General features: G+C 46.6%; 1 protein-coding gene across 2 annotated transcripts in view; it reads left to right on the top strand.

Annotated features, from left to right (window-relative positions):
- SMARCC1 (SWI/SNF related, matrix associated, actin dependent regulator of chromatin, subfamily c, member 1) overlaps nt 1-23,987 on the top strand; it is a 79,211-nt gene extending 55,224 nt beyond the window's left edge. For both annotated transcript variants that reach the window (XM_014955773.1, XM_014955772.1), the window contains 4 exons: nt 3,681-3,815; nt 7,894-8,152; nt 20,150-20,326; nt 22,026-23,987. In XM_014955773.1, coding sequence (XP_014811259.1) covers nt 3,681-3,815; nt 7,894-8,152; nt 20,150-20,326; nt 22,026-22,111 — 657 coding nt within the window. In that variant the 3' untranslated portion in view covers nt 22,112-23,987. The remainder of the gene's footprint in view (nt 1-3,680; nt 3,816-7,893; nt 8,153-20,149; nt 20,327-22,025) is intronic.
- Nucleotides 23,988-24,927: the final 940 nt, after the last annotated feature.

The raw sequence follows: 24,927 nt of genomic DNA, 5'->3' as shown, positions 1-24,927 counted from the left end.
TGATCAGATCCCCCCTCAGTCTGCTCTTCTCCAGACTAAAGAGACCCAAGTGCCTCAGCCTTTCCTCATCAGAGAGATGTTCTAGTCCCTTCAGGATCTTTGTAGCCCTTTGCTGGACCATCTCCAGCAGTTCCCTGGCCTTCTGGAACTGGGGAGCCCACAACTGGTCCCAGAGCTCCAACTGGGGCCTCCCCCAGGCAGGGCAGAGGGGCAGGATGACCTCCCTCCACCTGCTGGTCACACTCTTCCTGATGCCCCCCCAGGATGCCATTGGCCTTCTTGGCCACCAGGTCCCATTGCTGGCTCCTGGGCATCCTGTTGTCCCCCAGGACTCCCAGGTCTTTCTCCTCAGAGCTGCTCTCCAGCAGGTCACCCCAACCTGTCCTGGTGCAGGGGGTTCTTCCTCCCCAGGTGCAGCACCTGCACTTGCCCTTGTTGAATTTCATCAGGTTCCTCTGCCCAACTCTCCAGCCTCCTTTATGAACCCATGAGATTTCAGGATGTTTCTTAGTTATTACCTTTCAAGACAGGTTCTAAAATCAGTAGTTGTGTGAATTCCAGCACCCTTTGCAGGGATCCCACTCCGCAGGCAAACTTCAACTTCATTATTTCGGTGACGTGCAGAGTCCTAACGGGCTCCCTCGTGCATCACTTCTCTCTGCATTGGTACCTGTGATTACAGATGTTTTCAGCCAAGTTGAAAAAAAAACCCTGCATATAGATATATATAGATACATATATATATATATATAAGGAGGCACAAAATTTAATCTCTATTTTACGGAAGGCTGCTTTATCCAAATAATGATGATCTACTTTCCTTTCTTTGCCGATAACGAGTGCTGGAGGGAGAAGGGACTTGGCTAATGGCAGTTTTCATTATGGTAATAACAATATTCTAGAAGAATTTTAGCTTTATATTACAGGAAATAATATATTATAATTAGGATGTTCGCACTTCAGAGTAGAATTCAAGTTCAACAGGGATTTCTCTTTCCACTTGCACTTTAAAAACCCAGACAGTGTTAAGGCTTTCATTGAGGTGTGTCTTGTCTGAGAGAGTAAATCAGTTCTTCTTGATAAACTCAAGACCTGGTGGTGGGGAGAGCTGTTACAGAGTTGTTTTCCTTAAAATATTTCTATCAGAAGAATATTGCAGTTGACTTTGAAGGAGAAACAGGGGTTTCAGGCACTCTGATCCCATGACTTCTCTGAATTTCTGATTTGAGGTAGTTGTGATTGAACACGTCCTTTCTAGAAGACACTGATATCAAAAACTGCCAGTGGTGCCAAACCTCTGATAATTGCCCTTAATTTTTTCCCCTGGGTGGTAAACTTCGCTGTTAGGATTTATTCCTGGCCTGACGTGCTTCGACCACAAGCCGTTGTGCCGCAGCAGCACTTTTCTCTGCCTCTGAATGAAAAAGCCTTCAATTATCGACTGCTTTTTTCGTGTTTGGGTATTTAGAAATGTAAAATTCAGGAGCGGAAGGGCCCCTTGGTGCTAAAATGATGTGTCTTCTTTTTGCAGGCAGCTACATCCCATCTTCTCTTCACAGAGAAATCAAATCCTGTCTTTAATTGGTTTCTCTTTGCTGCTGCTCTGGAAACTCACTGTAGGACCTTTTTCATCTCGTGCGTGATCGTGTGCCTGGCGGGACGTAGTTTTTCCCATTGTGTGCCTGAATGGAGGTGGTTCTGTGTGTTCTGCCACTTTTATTGCTTCTGTTTCATTCCTGAAGGACAGTCTCAGCCCCTCATGGCCTTGCAGGCAAAAGCCAGGTGAAGCATTTGCTCGCAATCTTTTTCACTTATTTATGGCTTAAGGTGGATGCAGGAATATTTTTCCAGGCAATTTATATCGCTATTAATTTTGTCTTACTATTTTTTTATTAACCACAGAGTCAGTAATGATTTATTCTTTGTTCACACGACAGCACTGGGCAGTGCCAGGCTGAGGAGTGGTCTCTTCAGGAAACACTTCAATGATGGTTTCCTTTCCAATGTGTATTTTGAGACCTGCCTTTTACCTACCGGTGTGCCTTGCTGATTTTATGGTAATGTGGCTTCATTATTAAAATTGCTCACATCAGGCAAGGAGAAGTGACTGTCAGGGGGCTGCGTGTGTCAACAAAGGTACTTCCTTCACTCCAGCTTTTCGTACAAATTAGTCTGTTTTACTAAACAGCATTAATTGACGTTAAATTTTCTAGTTGTCAGCCTTTCAGTTATTTTTATTTCAGATACCTGCACCACCCTTTGGTCAGTTTTTCACTGAATGGCTGACTTGAATGTCTCAGGGACATGCTGACTGATGAACTTTGGGGATCACTCTGGTTCTCGACCTGAATTAAAATTAACCTTAAAGAATGTTCAGGACTCTCACTATCTAGATTTACTGAAGCCTTGCTTTATTCCTGGTGGGTTACTGGAGGTGGATGCTGTCAAATGACACAACACATTAGCAGTGGAAGCAGTATCACACCTTTTGGAGAAATCCTGTTTATAATTAGGATTTCCAGGGAGTTTCAGGAGGCTGCTTTTTTCCCCCTCGGTATTTCTCCCGGTTCTGAGCCCAATTTTGGGGCACAGCTTGCTAAATTTGAGTCTCTGTGTGCAGCTCAAGCTGGGTGAGGTCTGGCTTTTTCCTTTTTTTTCTTCTTTCCCTTCCCCAAAGCCACCCTCCCTTCCACCTTGGATTTTCCTGGGCACTGTGGTCTGGAAACATCCTTTGGTACAGAAACTTCAATCAGCCCCTGCAATAGGTGTTTTATTTTGAGTGTATTTTCGTTTGAACAGCAGGCTTTTAGCAAAAGCTGGTAGAAACCATCATTTAACGTTCCTTTCACACTCAGAGAACATGAAACATTTTTATAGGCTGTCTCATATCACATATATATAGACTTATATATCTGCTGTATCATTTATATATGTGTGTATATGTAAGTGGAGCCTGGTAAAGAATCTTATTTGCCTTTTTCTGCAGTTCCCTTTTGCAGTTTAAATACAGCTTTGCCTTCAGCTTTCTTCCGCAATAGGAGTACTGTGCAACCTGGTTATAAAAGGAAACTGAAGATTTATCTTTTTTTCTAACAGTTTCTTCTAATATCTGTGTAGAGATGTCTCTGCGAGCTCTCCCCAGCCCGAGGTGGAACTGCTGCGCTGAGAAAGCATATGGTTGAGTGGTGTGATGCTGCACGTGAGGGGAATGTGCTTAGCTAAATACATAACTTCTCATTTACTGGAGCAAAAAACTCTTTGATGGCAAAGAATGCAAGAGTCATCTCCTTGGTTTTGTGGGTCGTTCCAGGTGAAAGCCTCCTGTGTGTGTTTTGGTGAGAGCTTTTTGGATGACCTACAGCTGACTCCTTAGAACATCCCCTTGCTCCCTCATTTGCATCTCCGTGAAAGTGCTCTCTGTTGCCCAGGCTTGGAGGCAAAGCTGGATTCCTCTGAGGACCGAGCATCCACAATACCTCTTGTATTAAAAACTGCCACTTATTTATTTGATTAAAACCTTAATAATCTTCCAAGGGCTTCTGGTTCCCAGCATGATTGATTCCAGAAGTGGACTAGGGTGGCTGAAGCTAGATGCAGGCGTAGCTGGCTTATTTCTTCCCTTAAAGCACTTTATTTTGTGAAATGCATGTAAAACAAACCCCCCTGTGTTTTCTCCTCAGCACCTAGCAGCAGTGGAAGAAAGAAAGATCAAGTCCCTGGTTGCCCTCCTGGTGGAAACGCAGATGAAGAAGCTGGAGATAAAACTTCGCCATTTCGAGGAGCTGGAAACCATCATGGACAGAGAGAAAGAGGCAGTAAGTAGGAGGGCACTAATCTGAAATTGTGGATTAAATCAATCACTATTTATGCTGACAGCTGGAAAACTGGCAACTTCAGCAGTTTCTCACCTTTATGTGGGTCTTTTTGCCTCAGCTGCAATTCAGAATTACCCCCTGCAGGAGAGTTTGAGCTCTCTCCTCTCTCCAGATTTTCCCGTTCCTACAAGCAGCCAACTGGTAGCATCCTCAATTTGCTTCCTGTAATCCTTACTCCTGTCCTCTGAGCGTGGAATTGTTCCTGAGCTTTACGTAGGCATTGCCACCTGGATGATACCTGACCTGTGAATGTTTTTTCCACATAAAGAGAGGAAAATGGATGGAAACCTTAATTCCCTGAGGGGAGGGAACCAGCGCCGTCTGCCTTTCCTTCCTGACCCAGTTTAGACTGGAGAGTTGGATTTAAGCATGTCATTCAGGGTTTTTTTTTTTGGAGGGCATTCCCAGTAGCTCTTGGGAAAGTCCCACAAGTGAGATGTGGCAGCAGAAGGAAACGTGCTGGGGAGTAACAGCTTCTCGTTCTGTGATGGTGAGGGCTCTGCCTGAGCTGGAGAGGGGAAACCACCGCGTCGAAGAGATGTCAGGAGATGGGAAAAGGCGGTTTTTGCAGGCACCAGGAAAGTATCAAAATAGAACAAAGCTGAGCTGACAGATCTAGGGGTGAAGTGTGACGGAGGAGGAGGAGCTGGGCAAGCAAGAGGTGGCTGGTTTCTGTCCTTGGTGAGGGAATCGGGGCACGTCTCAGTTGAGATCTGGCCACCTGAAGAAGGTGGGGACACTAAGAGAGTAAATACAATGCATCCATCCCAAGCAGGGCTGTGTTTATATTTATGTATCCCTGTTAGTGACACTCTGCCAGAGACTCGTGTACCCCTAAAATCAGGTGTGACGTGGAAGAGATGCTGCCTCTGCTGTCAGAGGCTGGATTCCACACCAGTCACTAACTGTATTTACATTTATAGCCCAGCAGACTTTCAGAGAAGCAGTTTCTCTCCAGCTGCTGTAAAGATCATCCAAAACTTGATTTTTATCAGGGTTTTTTTTTTATTTTTCTGTTGTGTAGCTTGCTTATATTTTCTCAATAGGCAATTACTCGTGTTGAAGACATTGACTTGTAATTGTAGGGCTTTTCACGTTGGCCCTACGCTGTGAAGGGAATGGGATTTACATCCTCGTGTTGGCATTAAATCAGGGTGAGAGAGTCTGACAAACTGCAGGCTTTTGTTGGAAGCAGAATGTCAGTGAGAATTTCTACATCACTCGGCGTCCGCAGCCCGTTCAGCGGGGTGTTTGCCTCTGACACTGATTGGCAGCTCCAGAAATGGACCTAACTATTTTAAAAAGGTTCTCTGTGGATTTCTTTCTTTGGAGGATATATTCTATCAGTGCCACTGAGGAGATGGGGGGTTTATGTTTAGAGGTGTATGACATTCTCCTTTTTTAAAATGTGCATATAGATTTTTTTGCCTTGGCTTTCTGGTGGTTGAGGTGGGTCTCTTCACCTGTCATTGTGGATATTTAGTGGAATAATTAAAGCAAAAAAATTCCGCCGGTGCCATTGCACGCTCTGCATGTCCTTCTTTGTGCACTGGATTTTTGTTAAGGTAAGGGGATTCTGAGTGTTGAAAGAAATCTGTGCTTCAAACTGGAGGGTGTGAGATTTTTTTTGACAAAACACATTTACTTCAGTGTTTAAGGTGAAGTAAATTTAGTGCTGTCAGCTCTGTCTGGCCAGGGATCCTGTCCTTAGGAGCATTGTTGACCCGGAATTTATAACAGCTGAACAGTTTCTTCACCCCTTTCTGTTTGGGGAGGGGTTACTTGCTGAAGATGAAATCGTAGTACAATGATGGTTATTGTATTGAGTAAATGTTAAGTGCTTGTAATAAGTCCCTTCTAATTGGGAATCACTTCATGACGAAGCCGAAACATGCTCTTGCAAATGTGAAGATCGTCAAGTCTTGCAACACAGAACCCCAGGATGCTATGGGGTTGGAAGGGACCTCTGGAGATCATCTCCTCCAACCCCCACCCAGAGCAGGTCCCACAGGAACGTGTCCAGGTAGGTTTGAATGTCTCCAGAGGAGACCCCACCACCTCTCTGGGCAGCCTCTGCCAGGGCTCTGCCACCCTCACACCAAACAAGTTCCTCCTCAGGTTGAGATGGAACTTCCCCTGTTCCAGTTTGTGCCCGTTCCCTCTTGTCCTGTCCCTGGGCACCACTGGAAAAAGCCTGGCCCCATCCTCCTGACACCCACCCTTGAAGTATTTGTAGGTGTTGATCAGATCCCCCCTCAGTCTTCTCTTCTCCAGACTAAAGAGACCCAAGTCCCTCAGCCTTTCCTCATCAGAGAGATGTTCTAGTCCCCTCTCAAGTCGGGCTGTGTAGGGAGGTTGTCTGGCAGACTGGGGGATGCTGACCTTCGTTAAGGTGCCCAGCCAGAGTTTTTGGAGGCTAAATACAAACTACTGATCAATTACCCACCAGAAGATGTGTTACCACCACTTGTCTTGTTCATCTGGGGCTACAACAGTAGGTTGTGTCCATAAATCTGCTTCAGAAGTGGTTACCACAAAGGCAAGAACTGGGTTTTTTGGTGTTAATAACTTGTGTTTATTTGCCTTTTTTCCGCTCTCCAACTGCCTTTGCTCATCCTGAGGGGAGGGAGGGAATGTGGAGAAGTTTTTTCACTGGTTTTCTTACGTACAAGGTGTGTTTTCAGACACTGGATTCCTTTTGGGGATGCTTGTAAAGACTTTTGGGTTTGTTTTTTTTAACTTTCTCAGGATGGGGTACCATAAAGAGAGCAAAGCAGGAATACAAAGGAGTATAAAAAGGCTCTAAAAAGTCCGGTGTAGCCGCACTTGTTGCCTAAGCCTTTGTTTCGGGTCATTTGCACTAATTCTCCTCTGAACTCCCTGCCACCTCCGGAATCTGTTTCCACACACGGACAATTACACCATCGGTGTAACGTGGCTCTTCTTTTTCTCAACTTCTTCCCACTGCCCTCTGGGATGGGTCAAGGAAAAAGGAGCCGTGGCAGCGTGAATAATCCCATTGTCGTCCCTACACGCGGAAAGAACCAGCCCCAGCAAGGAGTATGGATTATTCATGAGGTTCCCTCTCCATCTGGCTCTGGGTGGTGAATGTGCTCTCCATGGTTATTCCAGTTTCATCCAGGCTTTGTCACTGGTCAAACAGCTCACGCGAAGCATCTACGGAGCTTTGGGACTTTTTTGGGGAGAACTTCTGCTGGGTGGAAGTCTCCCTGGCAACTTGCTTTTCAGATCAATTAATGGAGGATATCTTAAAATACTCTTTAAATATTTGTAAACTCGTCACACAAATCCACATCTCAAATTGTTTAAGAGTAATAGATGTAGAAACGGGTTATGATTTTCTTAAGTCAGTCAAAACAACATACACTTCCTTAGCCATGACAATGATCAGTCGTATAAATAGGAAGAAATATTTTCTGTAGCTTCTTTTTTCATTTTGGGCTTGCTTGCTCTCAACACGCCTTCATAATTAAACAAAGCACTTATTTTATTTTTTAATTGGCCTAAATAACATGAGGGTTTTTTTAAATAATACATTTCTTAATAGTCCAAACCATTGCTGTGTGGTGTCACAGTGTCCACTTAAAATAAAGGTACAGAGTGGGATCCTGCTGCAGTCACTGAGCTCGAGCCATCGCACACGTTCTGCTTTGAGCTTTCCCTAGAAAATCCCTTTAGTTTCCAGTTCCCCTCGTTCCAATGTGCAGAAAATTGAGAGTAAAAATGTCCCGTTTCTTCTGAAATTGTGTGAAGGCTGGATGTTTTGCACAGTGATAGTTGAGTGATGTGTTGGTCGTGTTACTGAAAGATTCTTGAGGACAAAACAAGGTGAATTCATCTTTTCCAGCCGGGAAATGACCTGGACTCTTTTCCAAAACCTGCTGCAAATGAGAGAGATGGGTGTGTCGATGGGGATAGGCATTTCATTTGCAGAAATACATTTTAAATGTATAGTTCCTAACTTTGCTTTGCCTTTCCCCCCTTATTTCTGACGTAGTTGGAGCAGCAGAGACAGCAGTTGCTGACGGAACGGCAGAATTTCCACATGGAGCAGCTGAAATACGCCGAATTAAGGGCTCGTCAGCAAATGGAGCAGCAGCACAGTCAGAACCCCCAGCAGCCTCACCAGCACTCCAGTGGGCCTGGCATGAACCCCCTGGGGGCACCAGCACATCCAGGCTTATTGCCTCACCAGCAGCCCCCGCCGTACCCCATGATGCACCACCAGATGCCACCACCTCACCCCCCGCAGCCAGGTAAGAGGTGGGAGGAGAAAATCCCCAAACATTAATCACCATTCGTAATATTCAGAGGAAGAGGTAAAATTGTAAGTGGTGTAATGGATGGTCTGTTACGGAGTGGTTTATAGTGAGGAGAAGGACTTGGGGGTGTTGGTGGAGAAGCTCAACGTGAGCACTTGGGGATGCAGCCCAGGAAGTCCCCCATAACTTGGGGCTGCATCCCGAGCAGCGTCCCCAGCAGGGCAAGGGGGGAGATTCTGCACCTCTGCTCCACTCCAGAGAGACACCCCCCAAGTGCTGCCTCCAGCTCTGGGGCCACCAACAGCAGAAGGACACGGAGCTGTTGGAGCGGAGCCACAGGAGACCCCGGAGATGCTGGGAGGGCTGGAGCCCCTCTGCTGGGAGGGGGGGCTGAGAGAGTTGGGGGGTTCAGCCTGGAGAAGAGAAAGCTCCGGGGAGACCTTGGAGCCTCTTCCAGTCCCTCAAGGGCTCCAGGAGAGATGGGGAGGGACTCTGGATGAGGGAGAGGAGCCAGAGGAGGAGGGGGAACTTCTTGGGGCTTTGCTTTCTGGCCGCTGCCCTTCGGTTGTGCTCGGTACCAGAGGAGAGTGGCAGAACCACATTGCTCAGAAAGGCCTCTTGAACGTCTCCAGTCCACCTCAAAGCACAGCCAATGGGATCAGAGTGCAGGGGACTTGTCTTCTTGAGGTTTGGATATCCCCAAGGGTGGAGATACTCCTAGTACCCAAGGGTGGTGTCCTTTTTACGGTTAAAAAGGATTAGGACTATCAAATATTGTACTTTTGCTGTGAAGACGTTTACAGGGAGGGACTCTGGATGAGGGAGAGGAGCCAGAGGAGGAGGGGGAACTTCTTGGGGCTTTGCTTTCTGGCCGCTGCCCTTCAGTTGTGCTCGATACCAGAGGAGAGTGGCAGAACCACGTTGCTCAGAAAGGTCTCTTGAACGTCTCCAGTCCAGCTCAGAGCACAGCCAAGGGGATCAGAGTGCAGGGGACTTGTCCTCTTGAGGTTTGGATGTCCCCAAGGGTGGAGATATTCGTAGTACCCAAGGATGGGGGCGATTTTATGGTTAAAAAGGATTGGGACTATCAAATGTTGTACTTTTGCTGTGAAGACGTTTACGGGAGGTAGAATTGACTTTACTATAGTTGTTCAATGTTGTTGAACATGATTTGAAGTAGAATAAATAGAATAAAACCCGATTTTCTGACTAGGCGACAGCAAAGGAGAATAGTTTTTGTCAATTTTCAACGGCTTGAGCAAAAACTATTCTAAAAGAACAGCTGATTGGTATTAGCTGGAAGTATTTCGGAAGATCTTGCACAGGCTGCTCTGAAGAAACTGAAATATTTAGGGTATCGTGATCAAAAATAGGAGACGTGGAAACAGAGTTTGGAGTTTTCATCTTGGGAAAAGACCTGTGTTAAGTGTGGGGTTTGGAAAAGAGCGAAGGGACATAGAGCAGGATGTGCAGGTGACGGTGAAAATGGGAGGCATCTAATCCAGCTGCATGAATCTTCGTGGTAATAAAACTTAATTTAATCAACGGACGCAGAGTAATGCTCGTTGGAGAGGAAGGGAAGAGTTGTCTTGTGATCTAGAGGCTTAAGCTGTCTTTTTTTTAAGGGATCAGAGTCAGGGAATTCCTGCCTTCGCTGGGCTCTCATGGACAGAAAATGCTGATGTTGTTTTGGGGTTTGCTGAAATGGAATTGGGAGCATGATGAAATATGGTCTGGTTTGGTTTTTTTTAGATTCAAATATCATAGCTCAATTTGTCTGTTGTGTGCTGTATTGACAACACTTAGCGGTAGAACGGAGAGTCGTTCCGTGAAATGGAAAAGTGGCAAATTGAAAACAGATTAAAGGGGGGAATCATTGCATATCATTAGCTGGCTCTTACTTACGCGCTGCGATTGAGACTGAAAATGTAACAAGATTAAACGCATTGTTGTATTCACCGGGGGACTAATAAAACTTGATTTCTAATATATTCACGTCCTCAGCTCACATAATACCTTATTACTCCAGCCCCATCGTAGTCATTCACACCCTCCCTGTCCCCAGTGATCCCTTCCAGCGTGCGGTGTGGGGAGCGGGGTGGTGTGTTAATTAGTCAGTAACGTCTCTTTTTCAGATTTGATTAAAGTTAGTCAATAGATTGACTTTTCCACCACCCCCCTACCCCCTCCCGGTAGCGGGTGGCAGCGTGATGGATGAGGCGCAGCACTTCTGGCTCCTGCTGCAGTGAAACATCTGGTGCTGTCTCATGTCATCCAGGTACAGGACCAGGATCTCACCTTCTACCTTCTCTGACACTTCACTGGTTTGATATTTTTGTGAAGGTGAGAATTCGGAGGCCCTTGGAGAGTTTAAGGGCAAAGTCCTCTTTTTGCTTCTACCATATCCCAACTGGTTTTGCCTGGAAAGGGAAATAATGACTTTTCCTCAGGCTCTTCAGTGGCAGTTTGTTAGAAGGGAAATCCACAAGCGCCCAAGCTCTTCAGCTTCACAGCAGAGTTTTGTGTGGCTTGAGGGCAAGGAGAAAAAATGGAAAGGTTCAGTGTTTCCTCGAGTAAGTTCAACACTTAAACTCTGAGCCAGTCCCTGGGGGGGTGTAAGCAGTGACTTCCTTGATCCTTCAGTCCCCAGCGACTCACAAAGTGACCCGATTTTCTCTTCAGGGAGTTTAAGATGCCCAAAGTTTGACTTTCCTTGACAAATCAGTCCATCCCAGGGTGAGTCTCTGCTGGAATTCTCTGTTGTGTGCAGCAGTCTCCAGAAACCTTTCTGAGGTGCTGAAGTTTGTGTTGTATACATTAAAAAATAATCCCTTCTCACATCACGTTGATCATGTTGAATCTGTGATAAATGCTCAGAACTTCTATCTATCGTACCCTATATATTTTCCTTGCTTTCACATTTTTAGAGCAATTATGGTGTGTTTATTGGACTTGTAAGTCTTGGAGCATTAATAGTCCAATACTTTCATGGCAGACCTATACATTTCATAGATCATTAGCAATTTTTGCTGCTTGGTTGCTAATTAGGGATCCTTTGAAACAAACGGGTGAGCTTCACCTTAATGACCATCCATCTGTTGGTTCCCTCCCTGCCCATGAGCCCCAGTTTGGAGGGTGTGGGTAGATGAATTTCACCCTGTTAGGGCAGAGATACACTTTTAGGAAAAAAAAAAATCTAAATTTCTTCTTTTTTTTGCTGCTCTGAGTCGTGTAGATGAAGCTCTGGCTTCAGAGCTGTGGGCGTACAACTTAAAATCATAGAGTTTTCCAGGTTCTTTGAGTCCAACCAGCTTCCCAGTGCAGGGCTGGACGTGCTTTTGTAAGGAGGAAGAGGAGGACTTTCCTTCCCTGAGTTCTTCACTTCTCTCCAATAACAACCCGTCGTCCCCAAGGTGGTCGCTTTCAGGAAACCTCGGTGATGAATGACGTGGTGTAATTCTTCGTTCAGGTGTAAAGATGTTATTGGAGACTTGGAGAAGTCTCCATCAGCTGCTCCGACAGCTCTGTGGGAAGAACAGACCCATTCAGTTTGCTTTAGGGAAAAATCCCCGAAATAAGTTAGGAGTGACTGAGAAGCACCAGTGGGCGACCTTCCAGAAGAGCCCCGAGGGGAAGCTGGGGATGGAAATACCCGGCACCATTTCCTGTTCAGCTGCGTGGATTTAACTCCAGACTTTACCTTGGTTTTCGCTGATGTTTTCAAACACAGGTTTCTGACCTTAATAGTGAGTAAAAGTGTCACTGTTGGTTTAGTAGACCGTGAACGAAAGGCGAAGTCGCGTGTCTTTTAAAGTGATTGACGAAAGCTGAAGGGATGGTAGGAAACAAAGTGATGAAAGGATCTGAAAAGGCATTTATAAATGGAAGGAAAAAACCCACACCCTCCTGCTTATGGCTTCTCTGGGTTCAGAGGCAGAAGCAGTTAAGCCAAATCTCACAACTAAAAGTTAATGGTGAAGCTCTTTCCAGAAGAACGGTCTTTAGCTTAGATGTTGGACTCTGGGCACAGCTGGTGAACATCTCCAGTTGAGGGTCACTCTTTGTACTGGGACCACATCTGGTTCTACTGGACCATGGAATTCGCTGGGACCTGTCGAAGAGCTGAAATTGGTCCAAGACCAGCACCCAAAGGCAGGTTGGGTGAGAGAGAAGCCAAGCAGAGCCTGGAGAGCCCCTCAAGAGAGAAGAGCTGTTGGTGGATTCCACATAAAGCAAAAATTGCACAGTGGACGGTGTAGAATGAGCGGTCGGAGGAGCTTCTGAGGGGCTTTTGCTACTTCTCCCATGGCTTTTGTCCCTGGGGTTAACTGTCTTTTTGCTTGTCTTAGCAAGAAACGTGGCTCAATGGTTAAAAAGCTTTGAGTTTAGAAATTTGAAATAGAATTTGTCATGTGTGGTTTGACTTGACTCCTGCTTCTCCCAGGTGTTTGGTGTTCGGCTGCCTTGGGTTGGTCCTTCAGTGCCTGAGTGTGATGAGATGCTGCTCAACTCGATGTTCTCAGGCACTGATTTCAGACAAGTCCCACAACTTGCTCCTTTCCCATTTTTTTTTTTTTTTTTACTTTTAACTTCACTTTTTGCTGAGCTTCCCTTGTTCTCTTTTCCCTTGGAATGAAGACTTTTAAAATGAGAAAAACAAAATCGCGTTCCAGTTTCATTGTGAAAAGCTGTACCTTGTACTTAGAATGGAAAATAAAATTCCCAGTTTGTTCCTGTGTTACCAGCCTGGCTGCTGGTCGTATCATTTGAAGCCCATTATCGATTTCTCTCTACGCTATTCTGGTTGTCTGTGGAATGCTAAATGCCCTCTGCAAGTGATACTTGCAGTGTGTAATGGGAGGAACTTCTTGAAATTCTTGGAGAGAGATGTATTAATGGCTGTCATTGACTCTTCCCTTCAAGGAGGATTTTCAGCCAGTAAATAATTTCTGACCCAAAGCAGAAATGGGATAAGGGGGTCGGGATACACTTCCCACTGCAGCGGGATGAGTATCTTTAATGACCTTTTCCCCCCCAAGTATATTTTGCGTAATTTTCTGTTGATGGTTGAAATATTCAAAAGAAAAAATAGCTGAGTAAGCAATTTGGGGCTTGTGGTTTTTCAAGTAAGCGTTGGGCATTTCATTATTTAAAACTTGAGGTTGTAAACTGAGCTACTGCGTAATATTTACTTTCCTATTGGACTGATTGCAATTACAGGATTTTTTTTTTGGACGATTTTGAGTTCACTTCCTTTTGATAAATATTCTTTTAAGAGCTGTCAGTGCTCTCTTTGTGTCCATGGTACGTAATGAGCAACGCCATGGGGGTGGTTTGCAGTGTTCATCCAGTGCTTTTCTCCTGGTTTGGGCCACATTGGCCCAATGAAAACCTGGCCAGGGAAGGAGCATTATGGGCTGGAATAGTAAAAAAAGAGTCAACCAGGGATTCCTCTGAGGATGCTGGATGATATTTTAGTGTCATCTGAACATCTGCAGAGCTTCTCTGGGAAGTTGGGAGCAGCTCCTTGCTCCTTAGAAGAATGTATTATTGAAGATGCATTAATATTTGAAGGTGCTGCTCTGCAGAAGGGTTGTCCTTGCCAGTGGGACATGCTCAGCAGCTTCTTGGCAAAGTATCTTCCAGGGTAAAAATCATGGTGACCCCTCAGCTGGGGGGTGTTGGGGTCCCATCAGCCCAGCCTGGTGCTACCTCGGCGTTGGGAGGTGTCTGACCCCGTCGCGCCGATGCCACCGTCGTCAGCGCCAGCTGAACCGCGCCGGAGGGGAGTGACAGAAATGCAAATGGGCAAGTGAAGTGGAAATTCCTCCTCTCCCCCGAGAGGCGATGCTAAATGAGTTATTGTGGTTAATTATTCACAGTTCTTGGCCGTGGGATCGTCCTGCCGCCCTGCGTGTTGGGGAGAGGACGTGCCCAAGGGAAGGGACGTGGTCGGGATGTTGAAGTAGAGATTTTTCCCCATCTCCTGAAAAGCTATTCCTGCTGGGAAGGAACGCATCTCGGTGCTGCAGTGAAGCTGTGGCAGGCGTTCCCCAGAGCAATTCTTTGCTGCTTCCCATTTTGGGACTGGGAAACAATTCATTCTGGAGGAAAGGGAGGTTTCAGCGAGGCACATCCCCTCTGGAGATCCCACACTCTGCTTTTCCCCTCCGAAATCCAAAGGAGGGACTCCCTTCCCGTAGCACGGGCTGCATTTGCAGATCTATTTATTTTTTTTTCCCCTTGGAATGGTAAATAGGGAGGATTTGAATCGGCTCCAAGCTTTGTGCATCGTGCCCTGTCGGCTGCTGCAGCGAAACAAAATACACTGAACCCGTTTCCCACTCCAGTGCCCCTCGAGCAGCTGATTTAATAGAGGTAGAGGCTTATTTAATAGAGATAAATACCTTGGAGATCCTTTAAAAGTTGTTCCTCATCCGTTTCACTGTAATGTGGATCTGCTAATAGTGGGGACGCTTCAGAGCACACGTTAGGAAATGTCTACAATCTCTTAACGTGTAAAGGATTTTTAATTTATTTTTTTTTACTCTGCTAAATCTCATTTTATTGAACCTTTTGGCTTTATCTCTTCCTGCGTCTGCTGTTTTTAAGCTCTCCCCCTTATGTAGGTCACACTTCCACGTTTTACGCTTGAGCCGCTGTCTTGAAGCGCTATCTCTTGTGAAATAAAAAAAAAAAGAAATATGATCTCTATAGAAATAGGGCTTTGTTTTTGCCATAGTAGTAGTTTTCCTCTTGCTTAATCCCAATTGAGTTGGGCATTGCTTGATTACCGCTCAACTTCAGCGTTTTGGAGTGGTGGGATGTGATAGGATTGTTCCTCTAAGCTAATTTTAAGATAAAATTGTTGCATGGTGTGTCCGAGTACAGGGTTGGCTGCCCTTTTTTTTTGCCTCCCTTGGTTTGAATATAAAACACAGTCCTTGAGTCTTTGCCTTTTTGCAAACCTTTTTGCAGGTTTAACAGCCTTTCTCTCCCAGTTTTGGAGCTTAAGACCCCACGTGAAGCCACTCGCCGTGTGCTGAGTCCCATCCAGCTTCAGGTGTTTCAGAAGAGGGGTGGGTTTTTTAATATTAATCACTTCATTAGCGCCGAGAGAATCTTGTAGGCACGTGGTGTGAGAAGGAAAGCGGCCAAAGGACGCCTGGAGAGGTTGCGGCTCCTTCGTGCGGAAGCTCCCAGGCTGGGGAATTCTCCATTCCCAGCTTTCCTGGTCTCCTGAAACAGCTGGAATGGTCCAATTTTTACATATTTATTCCTTGATCACACTTAAATTTTTGCAAGTGGATGGCATCCCTCATAGCTGTGAATATTTTCTTCTGCTTCAAAGCTAGAGGGTCTTTGGGCCATGTTTTATCTCCAGTTTTGGGAAGATTCAGCCCTTCCACCCATTGCCCCTTATCCTGTCTGAAGGTGCTGCTCTGCAGAAGGGTTGTCCTTGCCAGTGGGACATGCTCAGCAGCTTCTTGGCAAAGTATCTTCCAGGGTAAAAATCATGGTGACCCCTCAGCTGGGGGGTGTTGGGGTCCCATCAGCCCAGCCTGGTGCTACCTCAGCGTTGGGAGGTGTCTGACCCCGTCGCGCCGATGCCACCGTCGTCAGCGCCAGCTGAACCGCGCCGGAGGGGAGTGACAGAAATGCAAATGGGCAAGTGAAGTGGAAATTCCTCCTCTCCCCCGAGAGGCGATGCTAAATGAGTTATTGTGGTTAATTATTCACAGTTCTTGGCCGTGGGATCGTCCTGCCGCCCTGCGTGTTGGGGAGAGGACGTGCCCAAGGGAAGGGACGTGGTCGGGATGTTGAAGTAGAGATTTTTCCCCATCTCCTGAAAAGCTATTCCTGCTGGGAAGGAACGCATCTCGGTGCTGCAGTGAAGCTGTGGCAGGCGTTCCCCAGAGCAATTCTTTGCTGCTTCCCATTTTGGGACTGGGAAACAATTCATTCTGGAGGAAAGGGAGGTTTCAGCGAGGCACATCCCCTCTGGAGATCCCACACTCTGCTTTTCCCCTCCGAAATCCAAAGGAGGGACTCCCTTCCCGTAGCACGGGCTGCATTTGCAGATCTATTTATTTTTTTTTCCCCTTGGAATGGTAAATAGGGAGGATTTGAATCGGCTCCAAGCTTTGTGCATCGTGCCCTGTCGGCTGCTGCAGCGAAACAAAATACACTGAACCCGTTTCCCACTCCAGTGCCCCTCGAGCAGCTGATTTAATAGAGGTAGAGGCTTATTTAATAGAGATAAATACCTTGGAGATCCTTTAAAAGTTGTTCCTCATCCGTTTCACTGTAATGTGGATCTGCTAATAGTGGGGACGCTTCAGAGCACACGTTAGGAAATGTCTACAATCTCTTAACGTGTAAAGGATTTTTAATTTATTTTTTTTTACTCTGCTAAATCTCATTTTATTGAACCTTTTGGCTTTATCTCTTCCTGCGTCTGCTGTTTTTAAGCTCTCCCCCTTATGTAGGTCACACTTCCACGTTTTACGCTTGAGCCGCTGTCTTGAAGCGCTATCTCTTGTGAAATAAAAAAAAAAAGAAATATGATCTCTATAGAAATAGGGCTTTGTTTTTGCCATAGTAGTAGTTTTCCTCTTGCTTAATCCCAATTGAGTTGGGCATTGCTTGATTACCGCTCAACTTCAGCGTTTTGGAGTGGTGGGATGTGATAGGATTGTTCCTCTAAGCTAATTTTAAGATAAAATTGTTGCATGGTGTGTCCGAGTACAGGGTTGGCTGCCCTTTTTTTTTGCCTCCCTTGGTTTGAATATAAAACACAGTCCTTGAGTCTTTGCCTTTTTGCAAACCTTTTTGCAGGTTTAACAGCCTTTCTCTCCCAGTTTTGGAGCTTAAGACCCCACGTGAAGCCACTCGCCGTGTGCTGAGTCCCATCCAGCTTCAGGTGTTTCAGAAGAGGGGTGGGTTTTTTAATATTAATCACTTCATTAGCGCCGAGAGAATCTTGTAGGCACGTGGTGTGAGAAGGAAAGCGGCCAAATGGCGCCTGGAGAGGTTGCGGCTCCTTCGTGCGGAAGCTCCCAGGCTGGGGAATTCTCCATTCCCAGCTTTCCTGGTCTCCTGAAACAGCTGGAATGGTCCAATTTTTACATATTTATTCCTTGATCACACTTAAATTTTTGCAAGTGGATGGCATCCCTCATAGCTGTGAATATTTTCTTCTGCTTCAAAGCTAGAGGGTCTTTGGGCCATGTTTTATCTCCAGTTTTGGGAAGATTCAGCCCTTCCACCCATTGCCCCTTATCCTGTCTGACCTGGTCTGACCCCAGAGCTGACCCTGCTTTGAGAAGAGCTTGGACCAGAGACCTCCTGAGGTCCCTTCCAACCTGAGTTACTCTGTGATGGAGGGAATGCTTCGGTCCTCTCGCAGCCCGAGGAGGAGAATGGACCACACTGAGGAACATCCAGCTCAACTTGCCTTCAGAAGGGCAACCAGACACAGGAGATCTTGTTGTTTATGGGACTTGGTCACCTTGAGTTAGCCACAAAGGCACGTCACGTAATTTTAGGAAAATACCCTGTTTCTTCCCTCCTTTAGGCTGCTGAGGTTTCCAAAGGGCTTCTTCAAAACCTCATCACCAAAGCAGAAAATATTTGTTAATGCTGGGGCTGAAGGAGGGGATTAAAGGCTCAATGTACACGGCTTTTCTGGTCGGCTGCTGCTGCTGTTCTGTAATATATAGTGACAGAAATGCCATGATGTGTGCTGCAGGCCCCGCATCGGCGATGGAGCGTGTCCAGGCACATGTTTTCAGAGATCTTTCCCTTTGTAAATATTTGAGAAATCTGATGGTTCCTGTAGAGCTTCCTATCTGCTGCTTGCAGGTTTGATGGTCTTGCTCCTGTCATTGAGCAGAGTCAGGTTGGGACGTTGACCTCTTGGCTTCAATATTCTGTTTTCATGGTTTGATGCTTCAGATCCCTGTGGATTTAAGGTAGTTCCGCACTTTTCCCATGGATCTCCAGGGCTGGATGAAGCCAGTGGGTTGTGGTGTGTAGGATTTTGCACTGGGACTGTTGGTCACTCTGGTTTCAGAAGCAAATCCTCCCTTATACCGTCACCCACCTGCCTTTTTGCAAGAATAGCCTCTTTTTCTCAAAAAGCAGATTATTGGTTTAAAGTATCATGGAATTACAGACAGAGACCCTCAACCAAGGGCTGGGGGAGCCACCAAGTGCTTTAGATATTGAAGATGAGCATCTTCTGGGGGGACGGGGCTGCAGTTGAAGGCACCAAACATCAGGGAAGTGGAGCGAGTCATCTATTTGTGTTGTGTTTTTTCTTTAACTATTCTTCAGTAGTTGTTCCTTCACGCTTGTAGCTCTCTCAGTAGTCCCCCTTGGGAGCCGGTGTGATTTCCTGACATCCTGGAAAGTGGAAGTAACAACAAATATCAAGAAAATATTACTCAAAGCTCTTGTTCCAAAGCTGAGCTTAAGTAAGAGTTTAATAGTTTTGGTGCCAAAGTATTGACTCAGTCCCAAATCCAGAGCTCCCACTTGCTTGGCTTTAACCACTGTATGTTCAGAGCCTTTTTTTTGGTGTTGGAGGGTTCTGTCATCATGCTTTATTTCACATAATTACCTGGGGTTTGGGATGGGATGAGCTATTCTGAAGGAAGCCTTTACAATCCCTCCTAATAGCTGCTTTTCTAACTGAAATACTGTATCTTTAGGTAAGTGTGTTAAAGGAAAAGTGGATTATGCAAAACAATCTCCTCAAATGAGGTTTTAAAGCATCAGTCAGCACGTTGTAGGTGTCCGAAGCTGGGCGATTCTAACGGATCCTTTCTGTGGCTGAAACAGAAATTTCTCACATGAGGAAGATTTATTGGAACCCTCTCTCACACCAGAACTGGGGGGGGTTTATAGTTTCTCTATAAATTCCTCTACGGTCCCAATTTTTAGCTGTAGGATTTCAGTTCTCCCCTTAAATTAATCCATTAGGCTTTGTGGCTGCTCTGTTCCACCATGCTCTGTTCCTTTGATGCCTTGTTATTCCGGGGCAATTTGTTTCCTGCTCCTGCCTTGAGATTGCTATCAAGTGCCTTTTTTATTACAGCTTCACTTAGAACGTTGGGGTTTGACTGTGAGCGTTGCCTTCTGCTGCCCGGTGGTTTTGGGGGATGACCAGTGTCCCTCCTGGAGGGATTGTGTTGACGTGGGAAGGATGAAAAGGCGTTTTCTTTGGTGTTTGGAGCGTGCTGGGGTTTGGGATGGGATGAGCTATTCTGAAGGAAGCCTTTACAATCCCTCCTAATAGCTGCTTTTCTAACTGAAATACTGTATCTTTAGGTAAGTGTGTTAAAGGAAAAGTGGATTATGCAAAACAATCTCCTCAAATGAGGTTTTAAAGCATCAGTCAGCACGTTGTAGGTGTCCGAAGCTGGGCGATTCTAACGGATCCTTTCTGTGGCTGAAACAGAAATTTCTCACATGAGGAAGATTTATTGGAACCCTCTCTCACACCAGAACTGGGGGGGGTTTATAGTTTCTCTATAAATTCCTCTACGGTCCCAATTTTTAGCTGTAGGATTTCAGTTCTCCCCTTAAATTAATCCATTAGGCTTTGTGGCTGCTCTGTTCCACCATGCTCTGTTCCTTTGATGCCTTGTTATTCCGGGGCAATTTGTTTCCTGCGCCTGCCTTGAGATTGCTATCAAGTGCCTTTTTTATTACGGCTTGGGGTTTGACTGCGAGCGTTGCCTTCTGCTTCCCAGTGGTTTTGGGGGATGACCAGTGTCCCGAGGCCCCTCCTGGAGGGATCATGTTGACGTGGGAGGGATGAACAGGCACTTCCTTTGGTGTTTGGAGCGTCTACGGAGCTGGATCTCATCCACAAGTCCTTTCTCACTGCTTGGAGAACGGCTAAACTCTTATTTTTTTTCCTCTTTTGATGGCTTCTGTGTTTCACGTGAGCCTGACCGTGGTGTCCCTTCTCTGTTCTTGCAGGTCAGATGCCGGGGCCCGGATCCATGATCCCTGGACAGCCCATGCCGGGCCGGATGATGCCAAACGTGTCGGCCAACATCCATCCCGCCGGCGCCGGTCCCCCCCCGCCGGGCATGTCACCCATGTCAGGAAACCTCATTGGACCTCGTGTTCCTCTGGCAGCTCCAAACGGCATGTGTAAGTGCATTTCCAGCAGAAAAGGGTTCTGAATCCACCTGGTGTGGCTTTTCTGTCGCTGGAGAAGTCATTGTAGTCCAAACCCCTTTATCTGCTGAGGGAATAATAGGATCTGTGCTCGGTGGCCACCAAAGACTGGTGCCAGAGGTGTGCTTGAAGCTTTAAGTGCTTGTCTCCCCTCCGGGCATCCAAACATACTCCATTGTCCTTTATTTTATTTATAACCTCCCTTATTTTATTTATCATGACGCTGAGGCGCTGTGGGCATCGTCAAAAACCTCTCTCAGCTTCAGTCTGGAAGAATGCACAGCAGAGGTTCAGGGATTCAACTTCCAGCTAAATCTTTAAATGGTGGAGCTCGGAATATAATTCAGCTCAACAATAAGGTTACTGGAAACTTAGCAGCATGAAATTAAAAAGAGGAAGTCCTAATTAGGAAGAAGCAAAAGGTATATTGGGAATGTTCCTTGCGTGATATAAATACGCCTCTGAAAATGGAGCTGATTTATGCCAGCTCCCCCAAAAAAAGCAGCTGAAGTCAGTAGCCACCATGTGGGTGTTATTTGAATGAGAGTGAGAACTTGGCCAAACCCAGAAAGCAAAAAGAAAAGCTGGGGTGGCTGGTGCAGGGTTGCTCCGTCAGGAATTCCTCAATAAATCTGGAATTTATCGATATTCATTCAGCCTGGGACAAGCTGCTGCTCTGCTTTGGCACGGCCCAAAGATCCTAACCCCAAAAAGGGCTGTTCAACATAACTGTCCTCACACGGTGGGAATCCCCATCCCTTGTAGCACCTCTCCCAAGAAACAACTGGGAAAAGCCATCCCATTTTGGCTGGAGCTGAGGGGGGTTGCTGAGGAGCCCTGACTCATCGGTGTCACGAGCGTGAAATACTCCCTTCTGATGCTATTTCTGCTCAGACACTCGCTCCTTATTCTTCTCGTGTTCCAGCTTTCCTTCACTTTCCTCCCCTTTTTTTTTTCTGAGCCGCTGCCACTGGGAATATTTTATGTCAGGTTGGATTCCTGCTTGCTCTCTTGCCTTATCTTCATTTCTGGGGTGGTTTTTTTTTTTTCCTCCCCTACTAAACAAGTCAGTCATGTTCCATTAATGTCTCCTCCCGGTGCAGGAAAGCTGGCCTTTTGTATCCTCCCCTTCTTCCCTCCTACTTGCTGCATCTGTGGATTCCTCTACTTTAACCTACATTTGCTCTTCCGAGCTTAAGTGCAGGCTCTGTTTATATAAAAGTGTATTGTTCCATCTATTTTAAATAGAAAAGAGCCGTCATCGAAAGGCTGGGGCGCGGAGCTGGGAGATGAGAAATGCTAATTCCAGCTCTGGAAGTTGCTCAGTGTGAACTTTGCCAGCTCCTGAGCTGCACGTCTGGCATCTTTGCTGTAAAAAAAAAAAAAAGGAAAAAAAGGGGATTTTTTTTTTTTCTCTCCTCTTTCACAGAGTCCACGTGGTGCTTAGTGTTTGAAAAGCACCATAAAACGTGTGGTGGAGCTTCATGTGAAGCTTCAGGGGTGGAGAAGCTGCGGCCGTGGCCGTTCCTGGTGCCCATCCTTGATCCTTTCCCCTCAGACAACCCCATCTCCTGTAGCATATAGACCTCTGGCTGTTTGCCTCGGGTTCCTTCTCCACCTTCATCCCCTCCTGGTCTCCTCCTCACCATTTCTCTCCTGTTTTTTGTTGCAGATCCCCCTCCTGCGCAGCCACCTCCACCAGCAGAAGGGGTGACCCCCCCTCCAGCAGGAGCCCCCCCGGCCTCAGCCGCTCCTTAAGCAGCCAAGGAAGAAGGAGCTTCTACAGCAACGTAGTGGTGACCAAAAAAAAAAACAAACCCAAATTCCTCAGTTATTTTTCTCTTCCCTTGGGAGGTTTTCACCTCCCCTTGGCCTGCCCTGGTCAAGCACATACACACAGCATCTTTTTTACACCACCCCCCCTCTCCTCACCGCTCGGAGCCTGGCAGAACTCGGCATTCCTTTGGGAAAGCTTTAAATCAAAGATGCCAGTGGTGCCTCCGTGTTGCTGCTGGGAAGTCCTTTGCTCTTTGGTCTGTTTGCCTTTTCGGAGCGCGCTCCGCTCTGGTTTCTTTCATCTTGGTGTTTTGAGCTTTGGGTTCTCCTGGGGAAGGTTAAAAAAAAATTTAAAAAAAAAAAATCAAGTTTTTTTTAAGGTGCAGGCATTAAGTGAGGTTTTTAGGATGTAGCACGTGCCCTCTCCACCTGTGACTTAATCTTTTGGGGTCTCCCAGGTAGATCGAAGCAGCAAGATGGGATGTCAAACCAGAGTTTTGAGCAGAGAAGGCAAATTGAGGGTGTGCTGTACCCCAGGAGGTGCAGGGATGCCAACCTGTAGCTGATGGTTCAGGACAGGGGCTGAGTCCTGGGGCTAACTTATTAAAGAAAAGATTGATCCAGTGCTAACGAAGCCAGGAGTGAATCGATTGGAATAAAACCACTCAATGGTAGGAGTTTTCTTGCTCCATTTTTTTTACCTTTCTTTTGCCTTTGAAGGTGGTAGTTGGACCTTCCCTCTGAGTAGTTTGGTGCAGTAGCCAACTGAGGAGTAAAACCATGATTTTTAGTCCCTCTTTTTGGAGCATTATACTTTTTACTTTTTAAAATGAACAAAATAAAAACCAAAAAAAATAAAAACAAAAAAAAAAGAGTAGATAGGGAAGAAGTGCTAGCATTTGGGATGGGGTTGGGGTGGCTGGGGGGGAGAAAGCCAGAACTACCTCCTGCGGAGAGCCGAGGGGGGCAGAGCCTCTCGGGGACAACACGCACGTCACCTTCCGTGGGCTTTGTGGGGAAGGGAAGGGAAACGGCTTCAGCCAGCAAATCTCCTTGAGTTGAGATCTCCAGACCTCCAAAAGTGCTGGTTTGCTTGTCATTACTGTAAAAAAAAAACAACCCAAAAAATCCTTTGCTGGTTGGGGTTGGGGTTCTCTGCCTTCTTCCAGACCTACAGGGGGTTTGCAGGATTCCTTGCCAAATCCACTTGCTTATTTAAAGGGTGACCAAGTGCAAGGTGGTGGCCTGAGGCTTGACCAGAGAGACATCTCCCAAACACTCTGAAAACCTGCAGAATCATAAAAAAAAAAAGAAAAAAACAAAACAAAACCCAGGATTTGCTTTGAAGAGCACTCAGGGGATGGACTCAGAGATGTTAATGGTTGAACTTCCCAGCTCCCCAGACCGTGTAGGAGCTCTGCTTTTCCCACCCCCCGGGCCCCGAGACCCCCCCGGTGCCTCGCAGAGAAGGGTCAGGGCCTGCCTGCCTTCCCCCTCCCACAAAGGAAATCCACCCCTCTGCTCCCTTTTTCCCTTTTCTGGGGTCTTTTGGGGGCCAGCGTGGGGTTTTTCTGGTTCAGACCGTAGTCCAGTTTAGAATAAATAACCTCAGGTTGTTTTTAGCGGGATCCAGCTTCAAATATTAAAGGATCCAGATGGAGACTATTTTTTACTGTACTTAGTGATGATGATCCTACGGAGCACCTGAATTCTTGACACTGTTGTGTTTCTGTATAAAAATAATCCACGTGCTGACTTTTTCATCTGATCCTATGTATAGGGCCGGTTTTATTCCTGCGACGCAGCCACCCGATTTTGTGAAATAAAACAACAAAAAAGTGGGGTTTTTTTGTACAAAGCTTTGTGCCCCTTTGTCTGGAGTCTCCTTTTCCCTCCCCGCGCGTCATGGATGAGCTGAGAGCCGTTAATATTGTCTATTTTGGGGGCGATGCCTCTTTAACCCCAATGGAGTTAACACAAAGCCTCGTTGGCCGGCGAAGGGGGAGGCACCGAAGGCCACGCAGGTGAGTGCTTTGGAAAAATGGTTATTTCAGGTTTTTAAAAGCTTAATGAACGCGAGTGAAGTGGGGAAAAAAAAAAAAAAAAGAGCATTTGAGGCCTAATAGGATTATTTCTGTTTGATTCCTGCTCCCCCCCCCCTCCCTGGCTTGGGCTCGTGTTCCCCCCGGAATCGCACACTTGAAAGGAGTTGCTCTGAAGTGGCAGATCTTAATGGAGGAGGACTGAGGGCACGCTGACCTGGCAGGGTCCCACCGTCCCTCTCTTGTCCCCACACCAGCTTCACCCTTAATTGTTTCGTGCAGATGACTCTTCAGATCTTTTGTCCTCTCCTGCAGGGCTCCAGAGGCCACCGGGATCGTTGGCCTTTTTGATTAAACTGAACCCAGGAATCCAGTCTGGAGTGTATTCTAAAGGCTCCTGGTACTTCACCAAGTAAGAGCCTTGCTCCCCGGAGCTGAAGAAGGACAAGCACAGGGGTGGAGATGTTGTCCCCCAGGTCCAGGACACCCCACCAAAGCCCCATTCCCAGTTGGGGGATTCCTCTTTCGCTGCAGTTGGGAGGTCCCTTGGGCTGGGGTCTTCTGGTGGATGCTCCCTTGGTCGGCTCCATAATGTTCTTCCTGCTTAGGGCCAGGAGGGAAGGGTGAGGAGCTCTTTGTGCTTTTGCCCTCCAGATGTCTTCAGTGAGGCTTGTCCCGTGGGATTGTGCCCTTTTTGTTGGGGCAGGAGGAGGGTGTCGGGGCAGGAGGAGGTTTTTGGGGCAGGAGCCCACGTTC

This window comes from Calidris pugnax, unplaced genomic scaffold (assembly GCF_001431845.1).
Source record: "Calidris pugnax isolate Ruff unplaced genomic scaffold, ASM143184v1 scaffold272, whole genome shotgun sequence".
Classification (NCBI taxonomy): domain Eukaryota; kingdom Metazoa; phylum Chordata; class Aves; order Charadriiformes; family Scolopacidae; genus Calidris; species Calidris pugnax.
Note: the sequence above shows the minus strand (reverse complement) of the source record. Positions and strands in the feature narration are given on the sequence as shown.